Source organism: Neolamprologus brichardi, chromosome 14 (genome assembly GCF_056152115.1).
Source record: "Neolamprologus brichardi isolate AB-2024 chromosome 14, ASM5615211v1, whole genome shotgun sequence".
Lineage (NCBI taxonomy): Eukaryota > Metazoa > Chordata > Actinopteri > Cichliformes > Cichlidae > Neolamprologus > Neolamprologus brichardi.
Genome location: NC_142117.1, coordinates 1,520,876 through 1,546,791, shown reverse-complemented (window position 1 = coordinate 1,546,791; position 25,916 = coordinate 1,520,876). Strand labels below are relative to the sequence as shown.

General features: G+C 46.4%; 2 protein-coding genes across 2 annotated transcripts; one reads left to right on the top strand and one right to left on the bottom strand.

Annotated features, from left to right (window-relative positions):
• Window positions 1-1,518: 1,518 nt before the first annotated feature.
• On the bottom strand, window positions 1,519-9,519 carry LOC148098699 (dual specificity protein phosphatase CDC14AB-like). Its single transcript, XM_087850579.1, has 12 exons — window positions 9,478-9,519; window positions 8,616-8,708; window positions 8,448-8,527; window positions 7,754-7,820; window positions 6,057-6,119; window positions 5,555-5,627; window positions 4,667-4,897; window positions 4,437-4,575; window positions 3,242-3,458; window positions 3,022-3,113; window positions 1,810-1,941; window positions 1,519-1,727 (listed from the first exon to the last, which is right to left on the bottom strand). The coding sequence occupies exons 1-12, from the start codon at window positions 9,517-9,519 to the stop codon at window positions 1,679-1,681; spliced, it is 1,278 nt and encodes a 425-aa protein (XP_087706705.1). The 3' UTR covers window positions 1,519-1,678.
• Window positions 9,520-11,176: 1,657 nt separating this feature from the next.
• Window positions 11,177-25,683, top strand: LOC148098698 (acyl-coenzyme A thioesterase 11-like). Its single transcript, XM_087850589.1, has 17 exons — window positions 11,177-11,245; window positions 13,882-14,073; window positions 14,154-14,223; window positions 14,299-14,359; window positions 14,485-14,589; window positions 15,463-15,598; window positions 16,302-16,393; window positions 18,610-18,671; window positions 18,875-18,994; window positions 19,066-19,204; window positions 19,951-20,006; window positions 20,115-20,181; window positions 21,177-21,260; window positions 21,335-21,468; window positions 24,023-24,190; window positions 24,264-24,390; window positions 25,472-25,683. The coding sequence occupies exons 2-17, from the start codon at window positions 13,890-13,892 to the stop codon at window positions 25,598-25,600; spliced, it is 1,734 nt and encodes a 577-aa protein (XP_087706715.1). The 5' UTR covers window positions 11,177-11,245; window positions 13,882-13,889; the 3' UTR covers window positions 25,601-25,683.
• The last annotated feature ends 233 nt before the right edge of the window (window positions 25,684-25,916 follow it).

The window sequence follows — 25,916 nt, the reverse complement described above, 5'->3', positions numbered from 1 at the left end:
GAGAGCCAGGGACAACAACGTCACATTAGAAAGGTATAGTAATCATCCACAACTATTTTCAGTTGCAGATGATAAAGGATTCAGAAAGTTTATTCATGCAGGTCCATATGACAGAGAATATTCATCTTCTTTTTGTTTTCATATTTTAATTTATATTTAATTGTGCTGTGGTTTGCAGTGTTTTGTGTTGTTTCACTTTAAATTTGTAAAAGGAAAAAGCTGAAAATTTAAATAGTTAAAAGTTGAAATGTGAATAGTTGGTTTTTGTATTATATGATTTATTTATTACATTTTATGTGGAGTGAATAAATAAAAGTATATTTACGGTGGCCCCTACAGACAAAGTACGTACAAACTTCAAAACACGTACAAACTCCAAAACACGTACAAACACGTACAAAACACAACAGAAGTGCTCCAGGATGCTAGGGGGAAGTGTTGAACTTTTGTTACCTCGTGGCTACACAAGCCAGCAAGTACCAACGACCAGATTTGGTGTGTGGTAATAACAGGTAAATGAACATATTTTTCTTTTTTATTATTTGACTATATAGGAATGCTTGTGTATAAATACACAAACAATACACATATGCTTTCATGCTTTCAATTGTGTAATTTAAGTGATCTAGGTAGCTCTGTTTTGGAAGTTCAGGTCATGCTAGAAATGTGTTTTGGAGTTTGTACATGTTTTGTCTCTAGGGGCCACCGCATATATTTATATATAAACATATATAAATAAAAACCACTTTTCTTTACGTTAGTAATTCCTTTTGTGCATAATTTAATATTATTGTTAATAATAAATTAATTAAAGCAACAAAACAACCTGAAGAGCCAGTTCGGAGCCGAAAGAGCCGGTTCTCTAAAAAGAGCCGGAAATCCCATCACTAAAGCACATGTCCACACATTGGCTGTGTCCCAATTCAGGGTCTGCACGCTTGAAGTACGCATTTTAAGTGCGATTACGTCACCGCCACGTGACGACAGCTGTCCCAATTCGAAGTGTACTTCAAATGCGCACTCCAAATGCGCTGTCGATTTCCCCAAATATCAAGCGTGGTCCGGTGCACGCTTCGTGGTCCCATATATCCCACAATTCATAGCGCGGCGGTGGGTGTGGATAATTTTGCCGCAAAATATGGCAGAAGGGAGCGGCCGAAGAGTGAACTGTCAAAAGTAAGTACTGAATATGACGTCACTTATTTATGTGTGAATGTTTAATAATGAAGAACAATAAAACATTGCTGTTGGCCACATGGTGGCAAAGTTTTGTAACATTAGTGATGTTTGTGAAGGCCACGACCTTTTATCCCCTGTTAGCGTTGTTTGGTCTTTGCACCTGCACGTGTCCTTTGCTTCCAGCAAAATGACTGTGACAACGGGACATTCAGCATCTAGCAGATGTTATATCTGCAATATGCAGCAGCAGTTTTTTACAGTTACCCTCCTGCTATACCCAAGAGACGTGATGATTTATGGTGTCGGCCCTGTTATCACAGAATGGGCCACGTGACCAGTTAAAGTGGTGACAAACTGTTGGCTCTGTCAAAACCAAAAGTAGTTATTGGGGCTAAAAAAGGATTTACAGCCTATTAAACGTGCAAGAGAGCTGATCCAGTTTCCAGCGAGTCCATCATCAGCTGGGCTGATTCATGACCAGAACGTCCCAAGTGTGAAGTCAGTGAATCAGTGCTGGCCTGGTGCTGAACACAGTGAGGCTGAAGGGACTGTGGAGACATCAGCACATCACATTTTATATTGGTTTTATTATAATGTGCTTCTAGTAAGAACAAAAGCACAGACACCAACCTCCTGATCTGCGGAGCAGTGGTGGTAGAGGAACTTCGTCTCAGCTTTTTAGTAGAAGAGGGGGTGAGGTGGACTTTGGAGGGCTTCGGGGGAGGGAGGATGGAGCAGTGTGAAGTCTTGGACAGGTTTAACCTGACACAGAAAACAAGAACACCTCATATTTGTGTGTGTGTGTGATCCAAGAGCAAATACTAAACTTGATCCTTCACAAAAACAAGCACAACGAACAACTTCTCCAAAAATCCTTCTGATGATTTCTACGCTCACTGCAGGAATCAACATCTGCACACACACTCTGTACAAGAGACAAGAGACAAATACGCTTCGACGTGTGGGAGGTACCTCGAGTTAACCTCCGTGGAAGCCCAGTTCTTGGTTGTGTCAGGTTAGCAGTTTAGTGATGTTAGTTTACAGGAGAAGCACGTTGTGAGTTTGGTTCGTGGTCGTCCTTTGGTTTCTTTTTGCCGCAGCTCCCATATCCCCGATTTGTACCTATTTACTTTTTATGAAATGTTTCTTGAACTATGGCAGCTTCTTATATATCTGCTATATTTGGGCCGTGGATTCAGGGACCAAAACAAAAACTGTAGTGAGCAGAGGTATTATCTACTGATTGTGTGTCTGGCGGCAGCCACGGGTGGAGAGCAGAGGCAGCGGGCAGGCCAATCGAAACGCAGCTCAGGCGGCGGCTGCAACAAAAACTTGGGCGTAGGAGGAGCGATTCTGGCAAACCGTCAGGAGGGGGAAGTGGTGCTCTACCAACACGGTGTCCAGTAAAGATGGAGGCCTGCTGACTCCAACTGAGGACACTGTCAGGCAGTAGAAGGAATACTCTGACAACCTCCACAACCTTAATCTCACTCATGATTAACTAAAGTATCCAAAGACAACAACTTCTCTTGTTGCATTTAGGTTTCAGTTTAACCGAAGAACAAAAAAGGATGCATGAGCTCGAGCAGGTTATACACAACATTTACGCTGCACAGATGAGAACACAGCAGGATTTCATGCAGTCCAGTCTGTCTGTTAGACAGCGTGCAAACAAAGCATTCGACAACAGTCACTTATGTACTTTCTGACATCCACAAAAACATATTGGTGTCTATTATATCTCCTTGTTAATAGAAACTTTGTTTTGAGCTAATTCTCAACGTGTCTCTTGCACTGACCACAATAACCATTTATCATTAATTAAATTACAGATATTGGTACCTTGAGCAGGATGACGCTGATCTCAGTCGGCGTTTTCCCTTCAGTGCTCTCAGTTCGTCTCCCTGTGTCAGACTGACTTCTTTGCAGTTATTCTGCACAGACACAGAAAGAAAGACACAATTAGCAGCATGAAAACACAACATTGTGATCAGAACTCAGTAGCCTGTTTGAATTCTGCAGTAACCATTAAAAAAAGGTGCTATGAAGTCACACCGCTGACCTCATCCAAGCTATATGACTTGCAGAGCACGGTGTTGATTGACAGGTCATCCATGCTGGAAAGCAGCGAGGACACTGCCTCCTGTTTGCCTCCCTGCACAGAGTCAGAGCGGTGAAGCTGCTGTTGCTGCAGCTGCTGCTGCCGACTCCGTCTCTGTTGGACCAGCTTCTGTTTAGACCGATGCACGTCACCCTGAACCCACAAACTGTGCTGCTTCCTGCACACAAACATCAAACACACGCCACAAACTAACTGTCATATCATGTTTAGCAGGTATAACATTCAACGTCCTGGTTTAGCGTGTAAGTAGACACACAAAGCTAGTAGCCATTAGCAACAGAGCACTACTGTGGCGTAAGGAGGAAGTGTGCGTCCAGAGCTGAGGAGAGAAACCAGCTGACTGCAGTCTGCAGCAGTAACACAGTTTCAGGCTTTTTTTAATTCGATTTGATTCATCATCCACCAGTTTCCCACTGCTGCAGTCACCACCAGCTGCACATGGGCACCCTGGGGAATGCCCCACCCTGACCCATGACCTCAGCATGGAGAAACATCTTGTGTGGTAACAGCAATAGATGCCACAGCCTAAGGACAGACGGGCCTTGTTTGTCCAGCACATCTCACAGATGCTCGATGAGATTGAGATCTGCCGACGTTGAAGGCCAAGGTGACACCTCAAACCCTTCCTGATCTACTTCCTGATCTACTTCCTGATCTACTTCCTGATCTACTTGTGCTTCGTGTGAAGACTCCAGCGACACTCGAAGTATTAGAGAACAGCTGTACTCAGTGACCAACGCCTTTTGGGTCATTGCAAAATGTCAAACAGCTTGTGTTTAAATAAAAAAGACTGGAAACAGAAAAAGTGGACCAATCACACCTTCACAGATAAACGCAATGACCCTGATGAAGGCCACTAACACGTTATGGTTCCCTAATACTCTGTGACTGAAGTCTTCACCTCGTCAGATCTTCCTCCGTGCACCTTGGAGGTGAAGTTGCCGTCTGCTTGTGTTTTGTGACATTATCCCAATGAAGTGTTGCAGACGTGTCTGTGTGCACATCATTTGGAAAGCATTACTCCTGTACTTTCATGAACGGCACTAAAGCTTAATGATTGTCTCCGACTGATACCTTTGGAGTCACGGAAATTGGAGCGTTTGGTTTGAGCGTCACAGCTGAGGCACAAACTCACTCTTCTAAGAAGTTTTGCTGTGGACCGATGATAGATCCAGGTCTGCAGACTCTGATCCAAGCAATCGCCTCGGCTGCAGTAAACCGGAAGTGCTTCATCAGGTAGCAGCCAATCAGAGTGCCCGTGCGGCCTAATCCAGCTGTAAATGGATGGAGTGTTTAAAGAGACAAAGTTAAGATAAAAGAAATAAATGACATCAATTAAACATACATAAACACTTGCAGTCCTACCTTTACAGTGCACTGCCACTGCCCCGTCTGTGCTTTCACACACATGCAGAAAGCGTCTGACGATGAGGTCAGAGGGCGTGGTCCCATCAAGGAAGAAGAGGTCGTGGTGCTCAAATCCTGCATCCTCAAACCGCCTGCCATCATACAACTTCCTGTTCAGACGAACCACGGTCGTTACGTCATTTTGGCAAAAGTATGAGAAGTATGCCTCGGGTGTGTGGAGGGGATAACCTGGAGACAGAATCAACAACAACTGAGTTACGTCGTACGTTTCAATCAGCGAGGGTCTGTTTTTAATGCAAGTCCTGTCTCTTAATGCAAACGTAAAATAAGATTCAATGACGTAGTGTCAACTGATTTATATTGTAAGGTAAAGACGTTCAATACAGAGAAAACTCAACGATCGAACGGCCCCAAGCACCTGCTGACAGCGGGAAAGAAAAACTCCCTTTTAACAAGAACCAGGCTGAGGGAGGGGGAGCAACCTGCCACATGTGGTCGGGGTGAGGGGAGGACAACGGGACAAGAGATGGACTGGAGAGCCAGAGGGGAATAATAACTACGTGCAAAGTGGTGTAAATACACAGGAAGTAAAAAGAGCTGAGTGATGAAGAAGCATGAGTGCATCATGGGAAACCCCGAGCCACTGCAGGGCTCAGGCTCGTCTAATCCAGCCGTAACAACATGACAGCACTAAGCAGGAAACAATACACGCCATCAGAAGACAGCAGGGTAAGGTTAGCTCTTCTCAGCTGTTTCAGGACGTGCAGGCACTGAGGGGCTGCACAGGCCTTCTGTCAGGCCAAGCAACGTGAGCACTGGTGTTGGTTTGGAGGCATGCTTTTAGCTTTTAGCTTAGAGATTCTGACTCACCATCTTCTATCTTACCACGAGAATGAGGGCTGCTGAACGCCCGAACCTTTCCCGGAACGATCCAGTTCATATCTCCATTTTCAACTCGCTAAAAGCACAAAAAGAAAGGAAAGAAAGACTGTGATAGAGGTTAGCGACATATCAGTTAAAAACATGGATCCAGAACACCTTAATTATACCACCACTGCAGTAATGAACACATACGGTCTTTTACCTTTCATTGGAAATCAGTTTTGTTGCAGTGGACACAGGTGAGCTGACCTTTACTTCACTGACTGTCTATCACTTGGACGGGTGAGTTATGGATCAATCTAACTGAGAAACTGAGGAAGTACAGCGTGCACCAAGGCAGGCCTGGACATCGTACGAGCCCTTGGTTGGCCCTGACTGTGTTACTAACAGCACTGCAAATAAACTGGATGAATAACAAGCGTACGTTACTTATTTCTTACTGTATCCTGGTCCTGTTTTCATTGATATCGACCTGTAGCACAGTCAGCACTCTGCAGTCTGTTACCTCATAATGTTCATATTCTTCTGCACTGAACCTTTCAAAATCCAGGAAACCATGTTGTAATGCCTGCAGAGGAAGAGAGCAGCAACAGATTTTCACAACAAAAGCACAACTCCCCCCAAAGGGCTGAAATGTTTAGTGTTATAGTGATCTGCAGTGGTTTCACAGATTCAGTTCAGTTTTTTTTAGCACCAAATCACAACAAAGGTCACCTCAGGCAGTTAATATTGTACGGTAAAGACCCTACAGTTATACAGAGGAAACACAATCAGACCACCCCTACGAGCAGGCACACTGGTGACAGTGGGGAGGAAAAACTCGTTTTTAACAGAAACACATGTTCACCACAAACAGGCTCAGGGAGGGGCGGCAATCTGACTGCTGAGGGGCTGAGGGGACGGAGACAGGACCAAAGACACACTGTGAGGACAGCCAGAGATTAATAACAAGGATGATTCAGTGCAGAGAGGTCTGTTAGATGGGGCCTGATTATTTAATACCTTGTGTGTGAGAAGCAGGATTTTGATCTGGCTTCATGGACAGATAGAGCTGGGTGTCATCTGCATAGCAGTGTAAATGTATGCTATGTCTTCTAATGATGCTGCCTAAGGGAAGCATGTATAATGTAAACAGAATTGGTCCTAGCACTGAACCCTGTGGAACTCCATAATTAACCTCAGTGTGTGAAGAGGACTCTCCATTTACATGCACAAACTGGAGTCTATTAGATAGATATGATACAAACCACTGCAGCACAGTACCTGTAATACCTACAGCTGTTCTAATCGCTCTAATAGGATATTATGGTCAACAGTATCGAACGCTGCACTGAGGTCTAGCAGGACAAGCACAGAGATGAGTCCACTGTCAGAGGCCATAAGAAGATCATTTGTAACCTTCACTAAAGCTGTTTCTGTGCTGTGATGAACTCTGAAACCTGACTGAAACTCTTCAAATAAACCATTCCTCTGCAGATGATCTGTTAGCTGTTTGACAACTACTCTTTCAAGGATGTTTGATATAAAGGAAGGTTGGAGATTGGCCTATAATTAGCTAAGACTGCTGGGTCTAGAGATGCTTTTTGAGTAAAGGTTTAACTACAGCCAGCTTGAAGGCCTGTGGTACATAGCTGATTATTAGAGATAGGTTGATCATATTTAAGAATTAATCAATGGCAGGACTTCTTTGAGCAGTTTTGTAGGAATGGGGTCTAAAAGACACGTTGATGCACTGACTATTTCTTCTTTAGTCATTTGTTTTCAATTCCTGTGTGTTTGTACATCACTGAAGTATTTAATCATTAGTAATTATTAAACTCCTTTGTAGTTCTCTCTGCTCTCTTCTCTCACCCCTCACCTGTCACAGTGAATTGCTGCCTCCTTAAACCTGGTTCTGTTGGAGGTTTCGTCCTGTTGGAAGGGAGTTTTTCCTTCCCACTGTTGCCAAGTGTATACTTCTAGTGCAGAGCTGTAGGGTCTTTACCTTATAAGTTAAAGTACCTTGAAGTAACTGTTGCTTAGAATTAGTGCTATGAATAAAACTGAATTCAATTACTGTTGTTACAGAATAAGAGGAGAACAATGTCAAATGTGGCTCAAACTGGGATTTTTAAGTTAAAATGAGGTTAAAATGACCAAAATGAAGTTAATAAGTGTCATTTTAATTTTACTAAAATCATCTGTGTTAGACGTTGTTGCTACCTTGTGGATTCCTTGTAAGCAGTTTAGGACGGTGAGGTTAAAAGAGCACTCTCCAACTGCTGCGTCTCTGTGGCACACACACACACAGACACACACACACACAGACACACACAGACACACATACAGACACACACACACACACACACAGTGTAGTTATCAGGGTTCAGATCATATCTGGTCTCAGGCTTGTTTGCACTGTAAATAAACACAAAGCATCACTAAGAGTGTAAAAACTAAGCAGCAGCTGTTCAGCTGAGCTCAGGACTGGGGGTGGGGGTGGAGGGGAGGGGGGGGGGAATGTTAGCTCAGTCTAGATGAATGAAATCAACCCACTGGCACCGCTAAAGCTCACTAAGAGCTCATAAACTGTTAACAATTCATTCAAATCTCTGAATTCAGTTTTATTTATATAGTGCCAAATCACAACAGCAGTAAAAACCCTACAATAATACGGGAAAATGTTCCCATCCCAAACTTAAAAGTGTGGGTTTGATGAGGTTTCCTGACCTCCTGGAACCTTCATGGTCGCCAAATAATTTCCAGCTAGGTGGAGTTTCTTCTTGTTACCCTGCTTGCAGTCTTTATGCTAAGCTAAGCTAAGCTGGATTTAACAGACAGAAGAATAGTGTCTCAGTAAATGTAATGACAACAGCCCAGCATGCAGTGCTGTCTCGTAGAAAGCAGCAGCCTGTACCTAAACGGCATGTAGCCTGTGTTGTTTCCTGCTATCAGAGTCCTGTAGGTATCTTCTGGGCTTCTCTTCAAATACATCACCTACAGGGCAGAGTTAAACTACATCACTAATAATGGACAGACAGACGGGCAATCAGATGATGTGATGGACAAATGAAAGGATATTTACAGCATAGGCACCAATGAGAACAGCAGCATTGGCTCTCTTCTTCTGGTCGTAGCTGGTGTAGTGATCCAGTCTCTTTCTAGACATTGTGAAAGACTATAAACCAATAATGATAATCAATAATCAGTGAAACAGCACATGTGCATTAATACATTTAAAATAAGCGTCTACTGTCAGAGGAGTGCACACACACCATCAGAGCAAAGACCTTTCAAAATAAGAGTCTACTGTCAGAGGAGTGCACACACACCATCAGAGCAAAGACCTTTCAAAATAAGAGTCTACTGTCAGAGGAGTGCACACACACCATCAGAGCAAAGACCTTTCAAAATAAGAGTCTACTGTCAGAGGAGTGCACACACACCATCAGAGCAAAGACCTTTCAAAATAAGAGTCTACTGTCAGAGGAGTGCACACACACCATCACAGCAAAGACCTTTCAAAATAAGAGTCTACTGTCAGAGGAGTGCACACACAACATCAGAGTAAAGAACTTTCAAAATAAGAGTCTACTGTCAGAGGAGTGCACACACACCATCAGAGCGAAGACCTTTCAAAATAAGAGTCTACTGTCAGAGGAGTGCACACACACCATCAGAGCAAAGACCTTTCAAAATAAGAGTCTACTGTCAGAGGAGTGCACACACACCATCACAGCAAAGACCTTTCAAAATAAGAGTCTACTGTCAGAGGAGTGCACACACAACATCAGAGTAAAGAACTTTCAAAATAAGAGTCTACTGTCAGAGGAGTGCACACACACCATCAGAGCAAAGACCTTTCAAAATAAGAGCGTAACGTGTTTTCTAAATGATGTCTATACAGCAAACAAAGCCCTGAGTCTGAAGACCTTCATCTGCATTACCTTCAGCTTCCTGTTGAGTTTCCAGCAGTATCTGTACAACATGGCCAGGTTGAGGGGCCCAAAGTCTGCATAAAAACTGCAACACACAGCGAGAGATGGAGGAGCTTTCAACAATTACAACAACAACACAAATCAGCCACAAAACTAAACCCACTGACAGGTGAAGTCGGTGACATTGTTCATCTGGTTATAATAAAATGCTCCATTAGAAAACCCACACAATGCAGACATGGAGTCAGAGGAAGCTCACAGCTTTGTTTCACTCAATGAAACCAAACTCAGATCCCGTTTGTCTGCTGCAGAAAAGAAAACTGTTATCAAGGCTGGAACATGACAGACGAGCAGGGGTGCAAGTCAGCACTGTTACAGCAGAACATCAGGTTCTATAAAGTCCTTTCCCTAACACCACAGCATTGGATACCAGATTACTCATCATCACTGCTGTTCAGTAAGTCGGCCAACAGCACGAATGACAGCAAGAGGATCTCAAAGATCGTCAAACAAGCACTGAAAGCTGTCACGTTGGGGTCGACCCAGCATTTTGAGTTCTCTTGCTTTGGTTTATTTTTGAAGGATTGTTTTTGTTCTCTGGTGCTTTGTTGATTATTATTATTATTTATCTATTGTTTCTGTGATTCTGGTTTTTGCTCTAAGGTTCTGTGTTCCCATGTTTGCTGTGGGTCTTGATCTGTGTCCAGTCTGCGTCTTTGTGATTTCTTGTGTTCCCTCCCTTGTCTCGTCTCGTTAATTACTTCCACCTGTGTGTGATCTCCCTGTGTTTCTCTGAGTGTATTTAAGTCGTGTCTTCTGTCGTTGCCGGTCCGTCTGTGTATCTGCCATGTTTCACCCGTGTGTTCTGCCCACCCTCCTTCATGCTCGTGTTCTGCTTTGTGTTTACTAGTTTAGTTATTCCCAGTATAGTTTAGTTTAATCTTCGTTTGCCATTTCTTCCCTGTGCTCTGTGTTCAATAAACCACCTTCACGACTGCCTGCAATTGGATCCTCCTTTATTTCCTCCACACGGCTCACTCCACTGTGACAAAAGCCATCTCAGGTTTACCCATAGACCACCTCCCCGGTTAATCACAGCTCAAACACCCGCTCTGTGACAGACACACTGAAACTGTGATATATCCCATGATACTGATGCTCAGAGTTGAGCATCAGTATCATGGGATATATGGTACAAATGTGCATGAAACGAATTCAAATGTGCTGCAGATGTGTGTCACAGGTTGATCTGGCTGTAGGCTGTGGCACTTGGCCAGAGGTGGCGCTGGTTGACTCGAGTCCATGTTAGTGCACAAAGTAAACTGCTCGCTTTAGTTGTGAAGCAAAAACGCTGAAACCGGAGAAATAAAACGTGCGAGGGGAACGATAACGACGACAAGAGTCTCCCGATCGTTTACTCTTGCTGTCCTGTGAACAACATAGGCGTGGTGTTAATTGTTTGCTGTTTTCGCGATCGCGTCGCACATGAGGATATCACCAGGTAAACTTTTTTAAACATTTTGTTGTTCAACAGCATCAAGACTGACGGAGTGTGTTTGAGATAACCTCACAAGTGTCACAGGTGACACATTTGGCGTTTTTTTTGCTGGTTTATCGGTAGCAGCTCCTGAAACGCAAGACTGCCACACATCTGTTCGACCAACGCCAGTTGATCTAAACGCCAGTAGATCTGGAACACCGGTCACTGAGCAGGAAGCTTGAGCCAGCTGATTCCAACAGTGCTGACAAACAGACTGTGGTTTGTGTTGTGAAAGCGGTGAGTGATGGTTTGTTAGAGGCTCATTAACAGCCTTTCTGATACGTGGAGTGACTTTGTTTTGAATGCAGTGTTGCTCATTGACTGAGGTTACAAACGTTTTCACTGCGCTGAAGGCACAAAGCTGTTGTTCCGTAGACTTGTATGCGAAAGCGTTTCTGCAGCCAAAGACATCGCCTCCTGGTGGCATCCAAGAGAAAGGCTTTTTACTTATCAGGCCGGTGCTGGCTGTGGAGGCCCTGAAATGTCTCAGTGTTATATTCGTCCAGTCTTCATGTAGTAAATGCTTTTAATCTAGTCGAGCCCTCAAAGTGCTTTAACAGCATATCTCATCCATCTCACCCTGAGTGCTTTGCTTTGTATCCACTTTGAGTTTTATTGAATTTTCTGTTTGGTTTTTGTTGTTGTTGTTCTCGTTACCATGGAGCCACCTCCTCTATCCTATTCCACTTTAAGCAACGATACAAAAGATCAGTTGTAACAAGTGAGAACAAGTCTGGCTCTGCATGCTTCACATGCTGTCTTTACAGTCAGTAACCTGTGGTTACCTCACTTCCTGTTAGGTTATTCTAAATGCTCATTCTGTGTTAGCCTTTGACACGAGTGCTGTTAAGTACACACAACATACTGTTTTTGGCACCATCCCATTTGTAACAGTAACTGCAGGTTAATATTTATAATAATATAATAATAAAATTATAATAATGTGTTTGTATCCAAAACAACATTGCAAACTGCTGGACACCTAACCTGTATGTAGCACAACAACAGAGCATCTGTGTATTTATACACATGTGCAGCACATAAATGAATACAATGAAAACAAAGAACAATCAACAACATATCAAACTATGTATTAGAACCTGAACTATAGGATACAATAAAAAGAAAATCTGATGCATTAAGAACAAAACCCCTCAAAAACCAACCTACTGTGTTCTGGAGCATGCAGCGTAGACAATGCTGTGCAGGCTTACAGTGACCAGCAGAACCAAGCAATCAGCCACCACAGCTGTCACATCTACAGTCTGATATGCAGCTCCACCATAGATCCCACAGCTTTAGCTGTCAGATGGCCTCACAGCTGACTCTGGACTCCTTTGGTGTACAGAGGAGTTCATGGTGTGCCCGGATCCTGTGGCTGCAAAGCAAATGTAAAGAATCCCCATCATTGAGCGTTCATATGAGGAGGTCTGGTGTGGCGTTGTGCATTATGGCTGAACTTGTGTTCACTTTGTTCCAGGACTCTCTATGTGCACTCAGGTGCATCTTTACAAACCTCAGCTGTGCTGCACCTTCTTTTCCACTGATAACGGGCTGACGTGGATCCATCGACTGACACTTACAGTCAGTTACCTGATGAATGTTTGGGTGGGAAGCAGACTGGGAGTGCTGAGCAGCAGCTCCTCAACCAGTTTACAGTTGGTTCTAGGGCTGTTCGATATAACGATATATATCGATGATGATATAAAAACATCCATCGTTTCATTTTACGCTGTCGTTTGTTTCATGGTGTCGCAAAATAAACTGTTTACAGCAATATTTTTCATGTTTTGATGTCACTGTAGTTATTATTAATTTCTTAAAGCTCTCTCTTTCTCTTATATGTAATATAACCACACTACGGACGGACAAGCGCCTGTTTTTATGTGTTGTCGTTAGCAACAACGACGGTAAAACCACCGCGTGTCCGTTTGTTCCACATAAACCTTTCACAATAAAGCTCAAGATCCTGTTGAGACTTTTCAAAATAAATTGAATCACGTGAAAGAGCAGAGTTTTTAGAGATGAGAATTAAAAAAGACGCCAGGTGCTAAAAAATAAACCTTAGACTCAAACGTTAGAACAGGCTTTTCCCCGCAGCACGCCGTGTAAAAAAAACTCACAAAGAAAACGGCGCCGTTACAACTTATGTCTAAAAATGTATCGTTTCATGCATCGGTTAAAACACTCGACTCCAGCTACATGACGCACAGCTGGAAACACTTCATGCAAGTCGAGCTGATTCACAGACTTTACAGAAAATGTTACATTTTTGTGATTTATATCGTTATCAGACGATAGCTGTCTTATATCAGGATATGAGATTTTGGTCATGTCGCACAGCCCTTGTTGTTTCTTTGCTAAATTGTCTGTTGTGTGTAGACGCACTGGTTCACCTCCTGGGTTAGGTGCCTTTTTCGCCCCAGCCGTTTGCAGCAGATGGCCCCGCCCCTCCCTGAGCCTGGTTCTGCTGGAGGTTTCTTCCTGTTAAAAGGGAGTTTTTCCTTCCCTCTGTCACCAAGTGCTGCTCATAGGGGGTCATATGATTGTTGGGTTCTTCTCTGCATGTATCACTGTAGGCTCTACTGTACAGGATAAAGCACCTTGAGGTGACTGTTGTTGTGATTTGGTGTTTTATAAATAAAGCTGAATTGAATGCTTCAAAAAGAGTCATGGGTCAGTTTTAAGTGACTGAACAAACAAAAAGACATTCATCTGAAATTGGACTAGAGCGAAACTCTTGTTCAGTATCAGGTTTCAAAATGATGACAAAGTCTGGCTCTTTGGGGCAAAACAAAAGAAAATGAGGTGTGACTCAAGACTTTTGCACAGTACTGTAGCTTCAGTGTCTTTCCTTTACTTTGTTTCCCCAGCTTTCCAAATGAGTTCCAGGACATCAGATTGTTTGGAGGAAGAGGATGGAGAAGAAGAGGAAGAAGAAGAAAACTACAACCCGACAGAGGTGAAAATGAGTCAGATCGTGATGCCCTGTCACAGCAACCATCGGCAGGAGCTCGGCGTGGGTCAGCTGCTCAAATGGATCGACTCCGCCGCCTGCCTCTCCGGTGAGCTTTGTGTGTCTCAGGTGTGTGTTGGAAGCTGTGAGCGTGTAGTGTTGTAATGACCCAACTGTTCGACCGTGCAGCTGAGAGGCACGCTGGGAGTCCCTGCGTCACTGCTTCCATGGATGACATCCACTTTGAGCACACCATCAGGTGAGAGGAGGCGTGTGTGAGTGTGTGGAAGGGTTGGGCTGAAGGTAGTAACTCCGCCTTTCCATCTTTCTTCAGTGTGGGTCAGGTGGTGAATATCAGGGCAAAGGTCAACAGAGCCTTTAACACCAGCATGGAGGTCAGTGAACTTCTGCTGTTCTTTGTGCCTTTCGTTGTTTTTGAAATCAGTTAGCTGCATGTGCTTTTCTCACGGGTACAACCATGTGTGTTTACCTTAACGTACTGTCCCGTACTTCCCCTCAGGTGGGCATACAGGTGAACTGTGAGGACCTGTTCTCTGATCGTCACTGGAGGGTTTGTCATGCCTACGCCACCTTTGTTACCCAGCGCACAAGCACAGGACAAAAGGTGCATGATCACGACACTCTGGAGAGTGTGTGGACGTTTGCCACATTACTGATAACTAGATGAAGATCGTTGTTTAAAAGCATGTTGTTCATGTGTTGTTGCATCTCAAAGGAAGTTTAGTACGTAACCTAGTAACCGTTCAAGATAAACATCACAAAATGCTTCACAACATAAAAACAAAGGTTGACCAAAAGTCTGAAAAGAGTTTTTAGTTGTTTTTCAATCCAGTTTCATTTACACAGCATCAAATCACAACAACAGTCACACCAAGGTGCTTTATCCTGCACAGTAGAGCCTACAGTGATACATGCAGAGAAGAACAATCACATGACCCCCTGTGAGCAAACACTTTGGTGACAGTGGGAAGGAAAAACTCCCTTTTAACAGGAAGAACCAGGATCAGAGAGGGGAGGGGCCATCTGCTGTGATTGGTGGGGGGGGGGAGCTCAGAGTCTGGGGGCTGCTGTTCGTGTGTCTGCTTTAGTTTTCAGCATCGTATGATGCACAGCGAGCACACGCTGGTCACGTGACCTCGGGGACACATAGCTGACGTTTGTCCACGTAGAGCTCAGAGGTCAAAGTCCTAAAGTGGACTCTGAGTTTGATGTGACAGTTTCCTTGACCTTAGTCAGGACTTATGTTTCTCTTTATTAAATCAGAGGAAGCTGTGACACAACGTCAGAGTCTCAGCACTGATACAGGAGCTTTGTGACAGCGAGACGAACTGCAGCAGCACCACAGACACCATCATACCACCAGCTGTCATTGTGAGACAGAGTCTGTCTGTGTGTGTGTGTGTGTGTGTGTGTGTGTGTGTCTGTGTGTGTGTGTGTGTGTGTGTGTGTGTGTGTGTGTGTGTGTGGTACCTCACAGGTGACCTTGAAGCCCATTGTTCCTGTCACGCAGAAGGAGCAGGTTGAACACAGCGTGGCCGCTGAAAGGCGGAGGGTCCGAATGGTGCACGATGACATCATCAAGGATTTGCTTTCCAATGAGTCTGTGCAGCAGGGTGAGTGATGCACCCGGCCACGTCCCGGCAGACAGTCTTTGCACTTCACTGCGTCTTTGTGCGTGTAGAAAGCACAGGACAGACGAGAGGAGCTGAGGGTTTACATGAGAACGTCAGAAGTGCTGGAGAAGCATGTGAGGCTGGTGCATGACATGGGGAGGGTCTGCTCTCAGCCCCTTCTGTGAACGTGAGGTTTGCAGATGATGTGACCTGTAGGGAGAGCAGGGAGAGCAGGTAACAGGAAGGAGTTTAAATACCTGGGCTCAACCATCCAGAGCAACAGACAGGTTTCAGGGTTGATATGTGACGGAGGATTGAAACGATGGTAGTGAGAGCTGCTATGATCTGGAGGCAGTGGCACTAACAAAAACAAGAGGCCGAGCTGGAGGAGTGAAGATGTCGGGGTTTCCACTGGGAGTGACCACTGTGGACAGGAAATGAGGACATGAGAGGAACGACTCAGGTTAAGCTTAAGGAGGCAAGGCTGCGATGGTCCGGGCGCTCACGAGGACAAAGGAAGCTCAGGCAGGAGGAGAAGCGGCGAAGCTGAGAGAAGAACATTTGAACTGACCTGATACTTTAGCCTGTGGCTTCCATGGCGTCTGCTGTGGTGACTAACAAAGACAACAGTCTGGCAGGAAATGACGATCAAACTTTAATTAGTACTTTCTTCACATAACGACTTGACTTGTTTCTGTATCAGGTGACAGCTCAGTGGGAGCCGATGCAGTGGCAGCAGAGAGGACTCGGGTGGAGAGTGTGGAGCTGGTTCTGCCTCCACATGCAAACCATCAGGTCAGTTCATTTCATGTGTTTCCCATCTGAACTAGAGCGGGCGCGGCGGTGTCTCGCTGGTCGGTGTCTCGCTGGTCGGTGTCTCTCTGGTCTGTTTCTCGCTGGTCGGTGTCTCGCTGGTCGATTTCTCGCTGGTCGGTTTCTCGCTGGTCGGTGTCTCTCTGGTCGATTTCTCGCTGGTCGGTTTCTTGCTGGTCGGTGTCTCGCTGGTCGGTGTCTCTCTGGTCGATTTCTCACTGGTCGGTGTCTCGCTGGTCGATTTCTTGCTGGTCGGTTTCTCGCTGGTCGGTGTCTCGCTGGTCGGTGTCTCGCTGGTCGGCGTCTCGCTGGTCGGTTTCTCGCTGGTCGGTGTCTCGCTGGTCGGTGTCTCGCTGGTCGGTTTCTCGCTGGTCGGTGTCTCGCTGGTCGGTGTCTCGCTGGTCGGTGTCTCGCTGGTCGGTGTCTCTCTGGTCGATTTCTCACTGGTCGGTGTCTCGCTGGTCGATTTCTCGCTGGTCGGTTTCTCGCTGGTCGGTGTCTCGCTGGTCGGTGTCTCGCTGGTCGGCGTCTCGCTGGTCGGTTTCTCGCTGGTCGGTGTCTCGCTGGTCGGTGTCTCGCTGGTCGGTTTCTCGCTGGTCGGTGTCTCGCTGGTCGGTGTCTCGCTGGTCGGTGTCTCGCTGGTCGGTGTCTCGCTGGTCGGTGTCTCGCTGGTCGGTGTCTCGCTGGTCGATTTCTCGCTGGTCGGTTTCTCGCTGGTCGGTGTCTCGCTGGTCGGTGTCTCGCTGGTCGGTTTCTCGCTGGTCGGTGTCTCGCTGGTCGGTGTCTCGCTGGTCGGTTTCTCGCTGGTCGGTGTCTCGCTGGTCGGTTTCTCGCTGGTCGGTGTCTCGCTGGTCGGTGTCTCGCTGGTCGGTGTCTCGCTGGTCGGTTTCTCGCTGGTCGGTGTCTCGCTGGTCGGTTTCTCGCTGGTCGGTTTCTCGCTGGTCGGTTTTTTGCTGGTCGGTTTCTCGCTGGTCAACTTCTCGCTGGTCGGTGTCTCGCTGGTCGGTGTCTCGCTGGTCGGTGTCTCGCTGGTCGGTTTCTCGCTGGTCAACTTCTCGCTGGTCGGTGTCTCGCTGGTCAACTTCTCGCTGGTCGGTGTCTCGCTGGTCGGTTTCTCGCTGGTTGGTGTCTCGCTGGTCGGTTTCTCGCTGGTCAACTTCTCGCTGGTCGGTTTCTCGCTGGTCAGTGTCTCGCTGGTCGGTGTCTCGCTGGTCAACTTCTCGCTGGTCAACTTCTCGCTGGTCGGTTTCTCGCTGGTCGGTTTCTCGCTGGTCGGTGTCTCGCTGGTCAACTTCTCGCTGGTCGGTGTCTCGCTGGTCGGTGTCTCGCTGGTCGGTGTCTCGTGCCGTTACAACGTGGAATATTTGAAGCAGACTGAATTTGAACCTGTTGTTACCAGAAACACCTGCGTGGCCTCGTTTCTTCCCGTTGGGTACGAACAAAACATCTGGCTTTTATTTAATACGATGAAGTGGAGATGCAGTAGTTTTATTTCTTTTACTCCTTTTTTGGTTCAAAACATCAGCTCATGGCCTCCAAACACTGACTACATCTGAGCGTGAACTGAGGCGCTGACGGCTGCTGTCAGAGCGATTTGGTTTTGGTTTCTTTGCCAGATCTGTTGTCTGAAGACCAACAAGGAGACCCAATGGATTTACTTTACCAAGTGGATCATCACAGCTTTGCCGTATTGGTCCATTTGATCGACCTTTGTTGTTATTATTTATTTTATTTTCAGTTGTTACAGACGGGACAGACATGACTGAGGGATAGGAAAGGGAGAAAGAAAGAAAAACAGAAGGGGAGAGGGACAGTGAGAAAGGAAACATAAAAAGAGAAAGAAGAGAAAACAAGCAAAAAAAACAGAGCAACATACTAAACACAACACCATCACGTTAATCTAGCTAAGTGTAAACAGCAGTAAATACTAAATACTGAATGTTGTTGTGCAGCACGCAGGACAGACAGCAATGTGCTTTGAAGTAGCAGCAAGAAAGGTGTAGTTTATGTCTCTGAACAGTGAACACCCGTGTGCACACCTGTGTGGATCAGCGCGTATGGATCCTACACACAGGTTTGTAAATGAGGCCCAGCTGTTTTACATGTGCACATATATGTGACTGTTCAGTGCATCAGTGTGTCATCGTACCGCTGAGACATGACTGTCAGATCATGCATGAGGTGTGTTTGAATCCCAGGTAAACACATTTGGAGGGCAGATCATGGCCTGGATGGTGAATGTAGCTACAATCGCTGCCAGGTACAGTCACAAACACTTCTTTCCTTCATACTTTTACCTAAAAATAGGATGCATCATTGTGACCTTTGACCTCCATATTGTGATCAGTGTAGTTCAGTCCTGGTGCAGATTAAAGGATCTGTCCAGCTGTATCTGTATGAGTAACCTGAACACGGCGAGCGCGTGGGAGGTCGTGGCCTATTGTCTCTGCTCTTTGCTTGCAGTCGTCTGTCTCAGGCTCATCCCACCCTTCGAGCCATCGACATGTTCACCTTCAGAGGACCTTCTCAGGTTGGAGACAGATTGCTGCTGAAGGCGATCGTGAACAACGCCTTCAGAAACAGGTATCCCAGAACACTGGCTCAGCGCTGCAGCTGTGCAGCAGACAGAGAACTGACACGTGTCCTTACTGCAGCATGGAGGTGGGCGTGCGTGCGGAGGCCTACCACGAGGAGGGGCCTAACCGACACATAAACTCCGCCTTCATGACCTTTGAGGTGCTCGATGATGGCGGGAAGCCACGCACATTACCACGGATACGACCTGAACCCCTGGTGAGTTAAGCTAACGCTCACAAACGGCTCGTTAGCGTGCTGCATCCGTAAAGTGTCTGGATGTGACGCGGCTGTCTGTGATTGGCTAATACTGACTGAAAGACATGAAATCTGCTTCAGAATTTGTGGTATGAAACCGCACTCTGATTGGCTAACAAGGTGTCAGTCACAAGACATCAGCCTGTGAACGTTTGATTTCACAGCCAGACTCCTGATAACAGCTGATCCAAGGTGAGCTCAGAGAAAGCAGCGGGTGACATCAGTGTAGCTGGGTCGGTCTTTTACACCGCCCGTGGTGCTGATGGATGGATGAGCAGGAAACATGGCCTCTGGTGGTGTTGTTAAAAAGGGTGGAGCAGTAGATTGACAGTTGGTGTCAGCTTCATTCACACTGTGGTGAAGCAGTTTGTGGAGATCGTCCTGTAGAATAAAACATGAGTATCATAAACAGAAGGTGCAGAAACACTCGATTAACCATTAAGCCGAAGGCTGAGCAAAGATCAGAGCTGTGAACTTCAAATCATGTTATCAGTCATAAACCCGTCTGATGGAGCGACCATGGTGTCGTTACAGGCTGAAGGGCGCTCGCTGTAGTCGTAGATCGTTATCAGCACGAACAAACACCGAGTAATAACACTCCACTCAGTTTGTAGCACAGATCGGTGTACTGGTCATGAACTGGTGCTGGGAATCTGCCTGCTGTGTTACACACTGGTGCCCTCTGCCTGTGTGTCTCTCATTTACAGGAAGGACAAAGGAGGTTTCAGGAGGCAACAGCCAGGAAAAAGATCAGGCTGGACAGGTACATGTCTCCAAACAGCCCCTAAAGTCTCTGCGTTTACATCAGCTTTTGTTGTGCAGCTGCACAGACCCACAGTGCCATCATCCTGATTCCTGTAACTGTGTTTAGGAAGTACATCATTTCCCGCACGCAGGGGGAGGTGCCTCTATCTGTTCCCTGGGATCCAACCAACCAGGTGAGGAGAAGCTCCACGCGTCACCTGTACTGCTCACGTTAGTCCACGACTCACGGGAGAGAAGTCAAACCTTCTTTACATACATGTGTATATTACTGTATTACAAATAACAGACAACTTGGCACTGATTGTGTAGGCACCTTGTTGCTAGCAGCTTGTCACAAAAACATCATTAGTTCTCATTTCTGTAGCTGAATCTATAAAAACCGGACATAAAACAGTATTTTTGATTTCCACAGAGCTGCTCATCAGCTGTCGTTGATGATGTCACAGCCTGTGCTTGAGCTGGACACAGTAAACCTTTAATAGGCTCATTTAGTTTCTTTTCACCCACATCAGCGTCTCAGCTGTGTGTCGGTGGTGCGTCGTCACGACTTTTGGGACATGATTTCTGTTTCTTTCTTAAAGGATGTTCAGTGATTTTATTTGTTTGTTCCACTGCAGTTTATATGTCAGTGTATGATCTGAGCGAGCAGACCTCAGCGTGTTTATGTCCCACTTAGCTCCAAACCTGAGCCACAGTCAGACTCTCACCGCGCCTGCAGACTGATTTAGTCGACAGGCCGACGAGTCGCACCGCTGTGCTTCACCTTCACTGCAGATGAGAAATAGTGCTGCAGCAGTTTGTCTTCATTTTGCACCCTTAATACTTACACTGTTCCTTCTCTCACCAACCAATTACAGCAGATGGCCCCGCCCCTCCCTGAGCCTGGTTCTGCTGGAGGTTTCTTCCTGTTAAAAGGGAGTTTTTCCTTCCCACTGTCGCCAAAGTGCTGCTCATAGGGGGTCATATGATTGTTGGGTTCTTCTCTGTATCTATGAAGCGCCTTGAGGCGACTTTTGTTGTGATTTGGCGCTATATAAATAAAGTTGAATTGAACTGTTGGACGGCACTGATTCATATATAATAAGTAGTATTTGAATGGCGGGAGGCGGCCTGCTAACGCTGAGCTCTGGAGATGAGTTTGTGGTGTTTCCTGTGTTTGTGCTTCCAGGTGTATCTGAGCTATAACAACGTCTCAGCTCTGAAGATGCTGGCAGCCAGAAGCAACTGGCGCCTGAGCTGTGAGAAGGACCAGGTATGTGCTTCTCACTAATGAGCTGTTTGTTTGTGTGAGTCTGCCCCCATCGGTGCTTTATGTTGTGGTCACAGGTTCAGCTTTACACCCTGGAGCAGAAGTCCATGCTGAGTTTCAAGATTGAATGTGAGGTGGACGTTCCTGCTCACAGAGCCTTTGATTTACTCGCTGAGCTGAGCAACAGGCCGAGCTGGGACTCGCATTATAAGTAAGACTCTGGGACTCGTCTGTTTGACCTTTGCTACGATCAGCGGTTTCTGTGCTTCACAGCAGCAGTCGCTCGGCCCTGTTTCTACTCGCTGCCTCGGTATTGTTCTCCGATTCCAATGATGGACTTTTCTGAGGCTCAGGGTTAAAAATAAGCGATGTGTGGTTTAGGTTCATGCTGCTCACTTTGCACTGAGGCTGACATGTTATCAGTTAAGGTTAAAGTGACATTAGCTGTGAGGGCCTGTCTATCTCTTTATTCTCACGTTTAAATAAAAGGGGAACGGTGGCTCTCCCCCAGCCGAGCCAGCCTGCAGATGAAACTCATCCTGGCTGCTTAGATTTGCAGCCTTACCCTTTGCATTGATCTCATGACCAGCAGGTGGTGGAAAGAACATGTCTGTGGAGGAGGCGGAGCTTTGTCTCCGATGCTGTCAACACCGTGGACCTGTGCTGGTGGAGCAGACCACTGTGGGAAATCCCAGTTTTAAAACAATAACTGGATGTTGTGGATCTGTCACTGAGGTGTCACAGTGGGGCAGACTCCTGCCCTCGCTTGTCTGCCCCAAGCGAGGGTTTTTAATACGTTGGACTGCTTACAGTACTTACAGCTCATCTAATATGCTATCATTGCATCAGGCCGGGGAGTTTGCATGTTCTCCCCGCGCCCCCCTGGGTTCCCCCCGCGCCCCCTGAGTTCTCTCCGCGTCTCCCTGGGTTCCCCCCGCGCCCTCTGGGTTCCCCCGCGTCTCCCTGGGTTCCCCCCACGTCTCCCTGGTTCTCCCCGCGCCTCCCTGGGTTCTCCCCGCGTCTCCCTGAGTTCTCCCCACGTCTCCCTGAGTTCTCCCCATGTCTTCCCCCCGCGTTCCCCACGTCTCCCTGGTTCTCCCCGCGCCCCCCTGGGTTCCCCCCGCGTTCCCCCCGCGTTCCCCACGTCTCCCTGGTTCTCCCCGTGCCTCCCTGGGTTCCCCCCGCGTTTCCCGCGTCTCCCTGAGTTCTCCTAGCGTCTCCCTGGTTCCCCCCGCGTCCCCCTGGGTTCCCCCCGCGTCTCCCTGGGTTTTCCCCGCGGCCCCCTGGTTCTCCCCGCGTCCCCCTGGGTTCTCCCCGCGGCCCCCTGGTTCTCCCCTGTCCTACAGCTTCCGCCATAGTCCAAGGACATGCAGTTAGTGGATTAGGTTAACTGGAAACTCTCACGTAGTAGGGGTGCAACGATACACAAAATTCACGGTTCAGTTCGGTTCGATACTTTGGTGTCACGGTTCGATATTTTTTTGATACAAAAAAAATGTTCATGCCTTTTTAATTTGTCATTTATTAAAATTATAAATATATATTTTAACTCAAACGTACAGCTTTTAAATTTAATGTTGCTGAAACAACAAAGTAATAAAATAATAAATCTGATTGAGGAATCACTCATCTTTGGAAAAGAGAGTTTATTACAGAGAAATGGCTCTTTCCAAAATAAAAGCTCTACTATACGCTTCTTCTGGGCTATATTCTCAGCAGCATATTAAACATATCAGGTCCCCATAAGGAGAATCATGTGCTAACGGCTGTCTGAATGACTCGGGTAAAGTTTGTAGCATGCGTGCTTGTTGTTTTTGTCTGCTTCCATTTGTCTTTGCACTAGGATGATGTCGGAGTAAATGTGCAGTCATATTCGTTGTGTTCCCACTAGTGCTGTCAGCGTTAATCTGAAATGACGTTAACACCACAACACTGCAAATCTCCGTTAAAGAGCTACCACGGATCGCCCCGTGCGTGGGGCTGGACGGCCAACACGTTAACGAGCTAACTGCGCTAACGCACTAATTCCCACCCATGTAATTGAGCATTGCGTGGCACATCTGACATACTGTTTTACTTTAGTCCATGACGCGCTTACCTTCAGGGTCATACGTCACATGAAAACCAAAATAGTTCCAAATGCCAGATCTGAATGAGGGTGGGGGAGGTTCAATTTGCCATGTTGCAACGAGCTTAGCTTCTGTCTCGCTAGCTTGCGCTGCGCACAGTGGATCTGCGCTCGACAGTGCAGCCTAGGTGGAGTAGTTGAGCGCAGATACACTGAGCTCTCAACACAGACAGCATCGTCAGAAGAAAAGTTGATAAAATAAATTAAAAATTTTGTATTGTTCGATACATATGCGTACCTAACCGAAAGCACTGTATCGAACGGTTCAATATCGATACGAGTATCGTTGCACCCCTATCACATAGGTGTGAATGGTCGTGTTTAGCCCTGCGGCCGACTGGCGACCTGTCCAGTGTGTACCCTGCCTCTAAGACGGCTGGGATAGGCTCCACCCCCTGCGACCCTGAGAAAGATAAGCAGCACAGATGGGTGGAGATCTGGGTGATGTCATCACCAAGCCCTTTGTTATGTAGTTTTCCCCTTCAGTGTCCCTATGCACGAGCTCCACCCTCAGCTGGTGAAGCACAGAAGCAGCTGTTTGCCTCTGCCGTGGATACATGTGGAGTAAATTGCAGCTCAGTCTTTAAACAGTGCTGTCAGTCACCTTTTAACAGTGTGTATGTGTTTCCTCAAACAGGAAGTGCGAGCTGATTCAGCTGGTCGACAACGATGACTTCATATATCGTGTGGTGACTCCATCGGTGCGTCATGGTGCGATGGGATCTCCCACTGCAGCCAATCAGGCAAAAGGGATTCTCCAGGACTTCATCCTGTTGGCCTCCAAAAGGAAGCCATGTGGCAGCAGGTCAGTAGAACCAGATCCATCCACCTGTGTCCTGCAGGATTTCCTGATGCGTTCCCTTTCTGTTTTCCTTCAGAGACCCATATGTCATCGCCCTACGCTCAGTGTCCCTGCCCACTCAGCCTCCCACTGAAGGCTATAACAGAGGAGAGGTTCTGTGTGCTGGATTCACCATACTGGAGACCAAAGACAACAAGTCACTGGTGAGAAAAGCAGCAGTCGTACATAGGGATGGGTATCGTTTAGGTTTTATCCAATACCGGTGCCAAACCGGTACTTTTGAAATGGTGCTGGTGCTTAAACGGCGCTAAAAGAATGGAGAACACAAAATTGGTCCAAAAACCTCTCATGTTCAGCTGTTTTTTTGTAAAAAGATAACAATGTTAGCCTTTTCTGCAGCTATGGGGCATATATGGTATCACTCTTGGCTGGAAGCAGTTTAAACAATGGAAAAAACACAAACTTTGTCCAAAAACCTCTCATGTTTAACTGTTTTCCACTTTTTCTTTGGTCATTTTAGCCTTTTTGGCCAGGGTGAAGGGAGTATCTGCCATCAAACAAGAAGACAGCCGCATGTAGCTACGACAGTGTTTGCTAGTTCACCTTACATGCATTAATGTAATAACGTGGTTAGTCTACTCAACGTAAATTACACACGAACAACATTAAGCTACTCACGCAGAGAAGAACGGCTGTTGCTGCATCATCATCCTCATCATTTCTGCTACACTGGCAGGGCTAGGGGCCAGGACTCTCCTCTTCCGGTTTTTGGGGGATGTTGCTAACTCCGGGTCCGATAACAGGCACCACACTCGCAGTAGATGCGCTCGGTGTGAGGTCTCGCAGCAAGCTATCAAATATGGCGCATTTTTCTGCTTTTAAAAAAAACGCTATGCGTCGCCAGGTGTTTCATCAGATTTGAGGTGTTACCTCCTTTGACAGTATCACAGTATCAGCTTAAAGCACTTGTTGCAGCTGCTGAGTTTGCATCTTTTGCTGTGAAGTACAGCCAGACTTTGACCGCTTCGCCTTGGGCGTTTTTAATCTGTAGCTCTGCTCTAAAAGAACGTACGTACCTGGACCCGCCTACTATCCTCGGAAACGTAAAATGATTGGCTAGAATTCAAAGTGTATCACAGCTCAGGGAAAAAAAGCACCGAAATATTCGCTGCTTTTCGGTCTGGTTACTTTATGTCAGAACCGGTGCTATCATGGCACCCATCCCTAGTCGTACATATACTCTTATCACAGCTGGCTGTTATTAGTGTGTTATCTTTCTTTCAGATCAGCTACTTTAACCAGGCGTCTCCGGAGGTCCTTCCCTACATCTCCACAGATATTGCCGGCCTGTCCTCCTCTTTCTACCACACCTTCTGCTCCTGCAGCCAGTACTTGACCAGGAACAGACTGTGACAGCGGCAGCAGCCTGTCCGAGGCTCTCCTCAGCACCAGACGCTCACTGTAGGGACAGCCTGCTTGGTTTATGTGGTGGGAAGACTTTATGATCACTTCATGGATTGATACAAAGGTCAGCAGTAAAAATCTACTTGTTAAGTGAGTAAAATCAGCTGCTGTGTCAGTCACTGAGTTGTTAAGCTGCTGTTCATGTTTGAGGTACATGACTGTAACAGCTGTACAGGTGTGGGCTTGTACTTAATGCAGGTTCATTTTAACACTATAACTGTTTGCTGCAGTTCAACATGACGTGCTGGTTTAAAACATGAATATT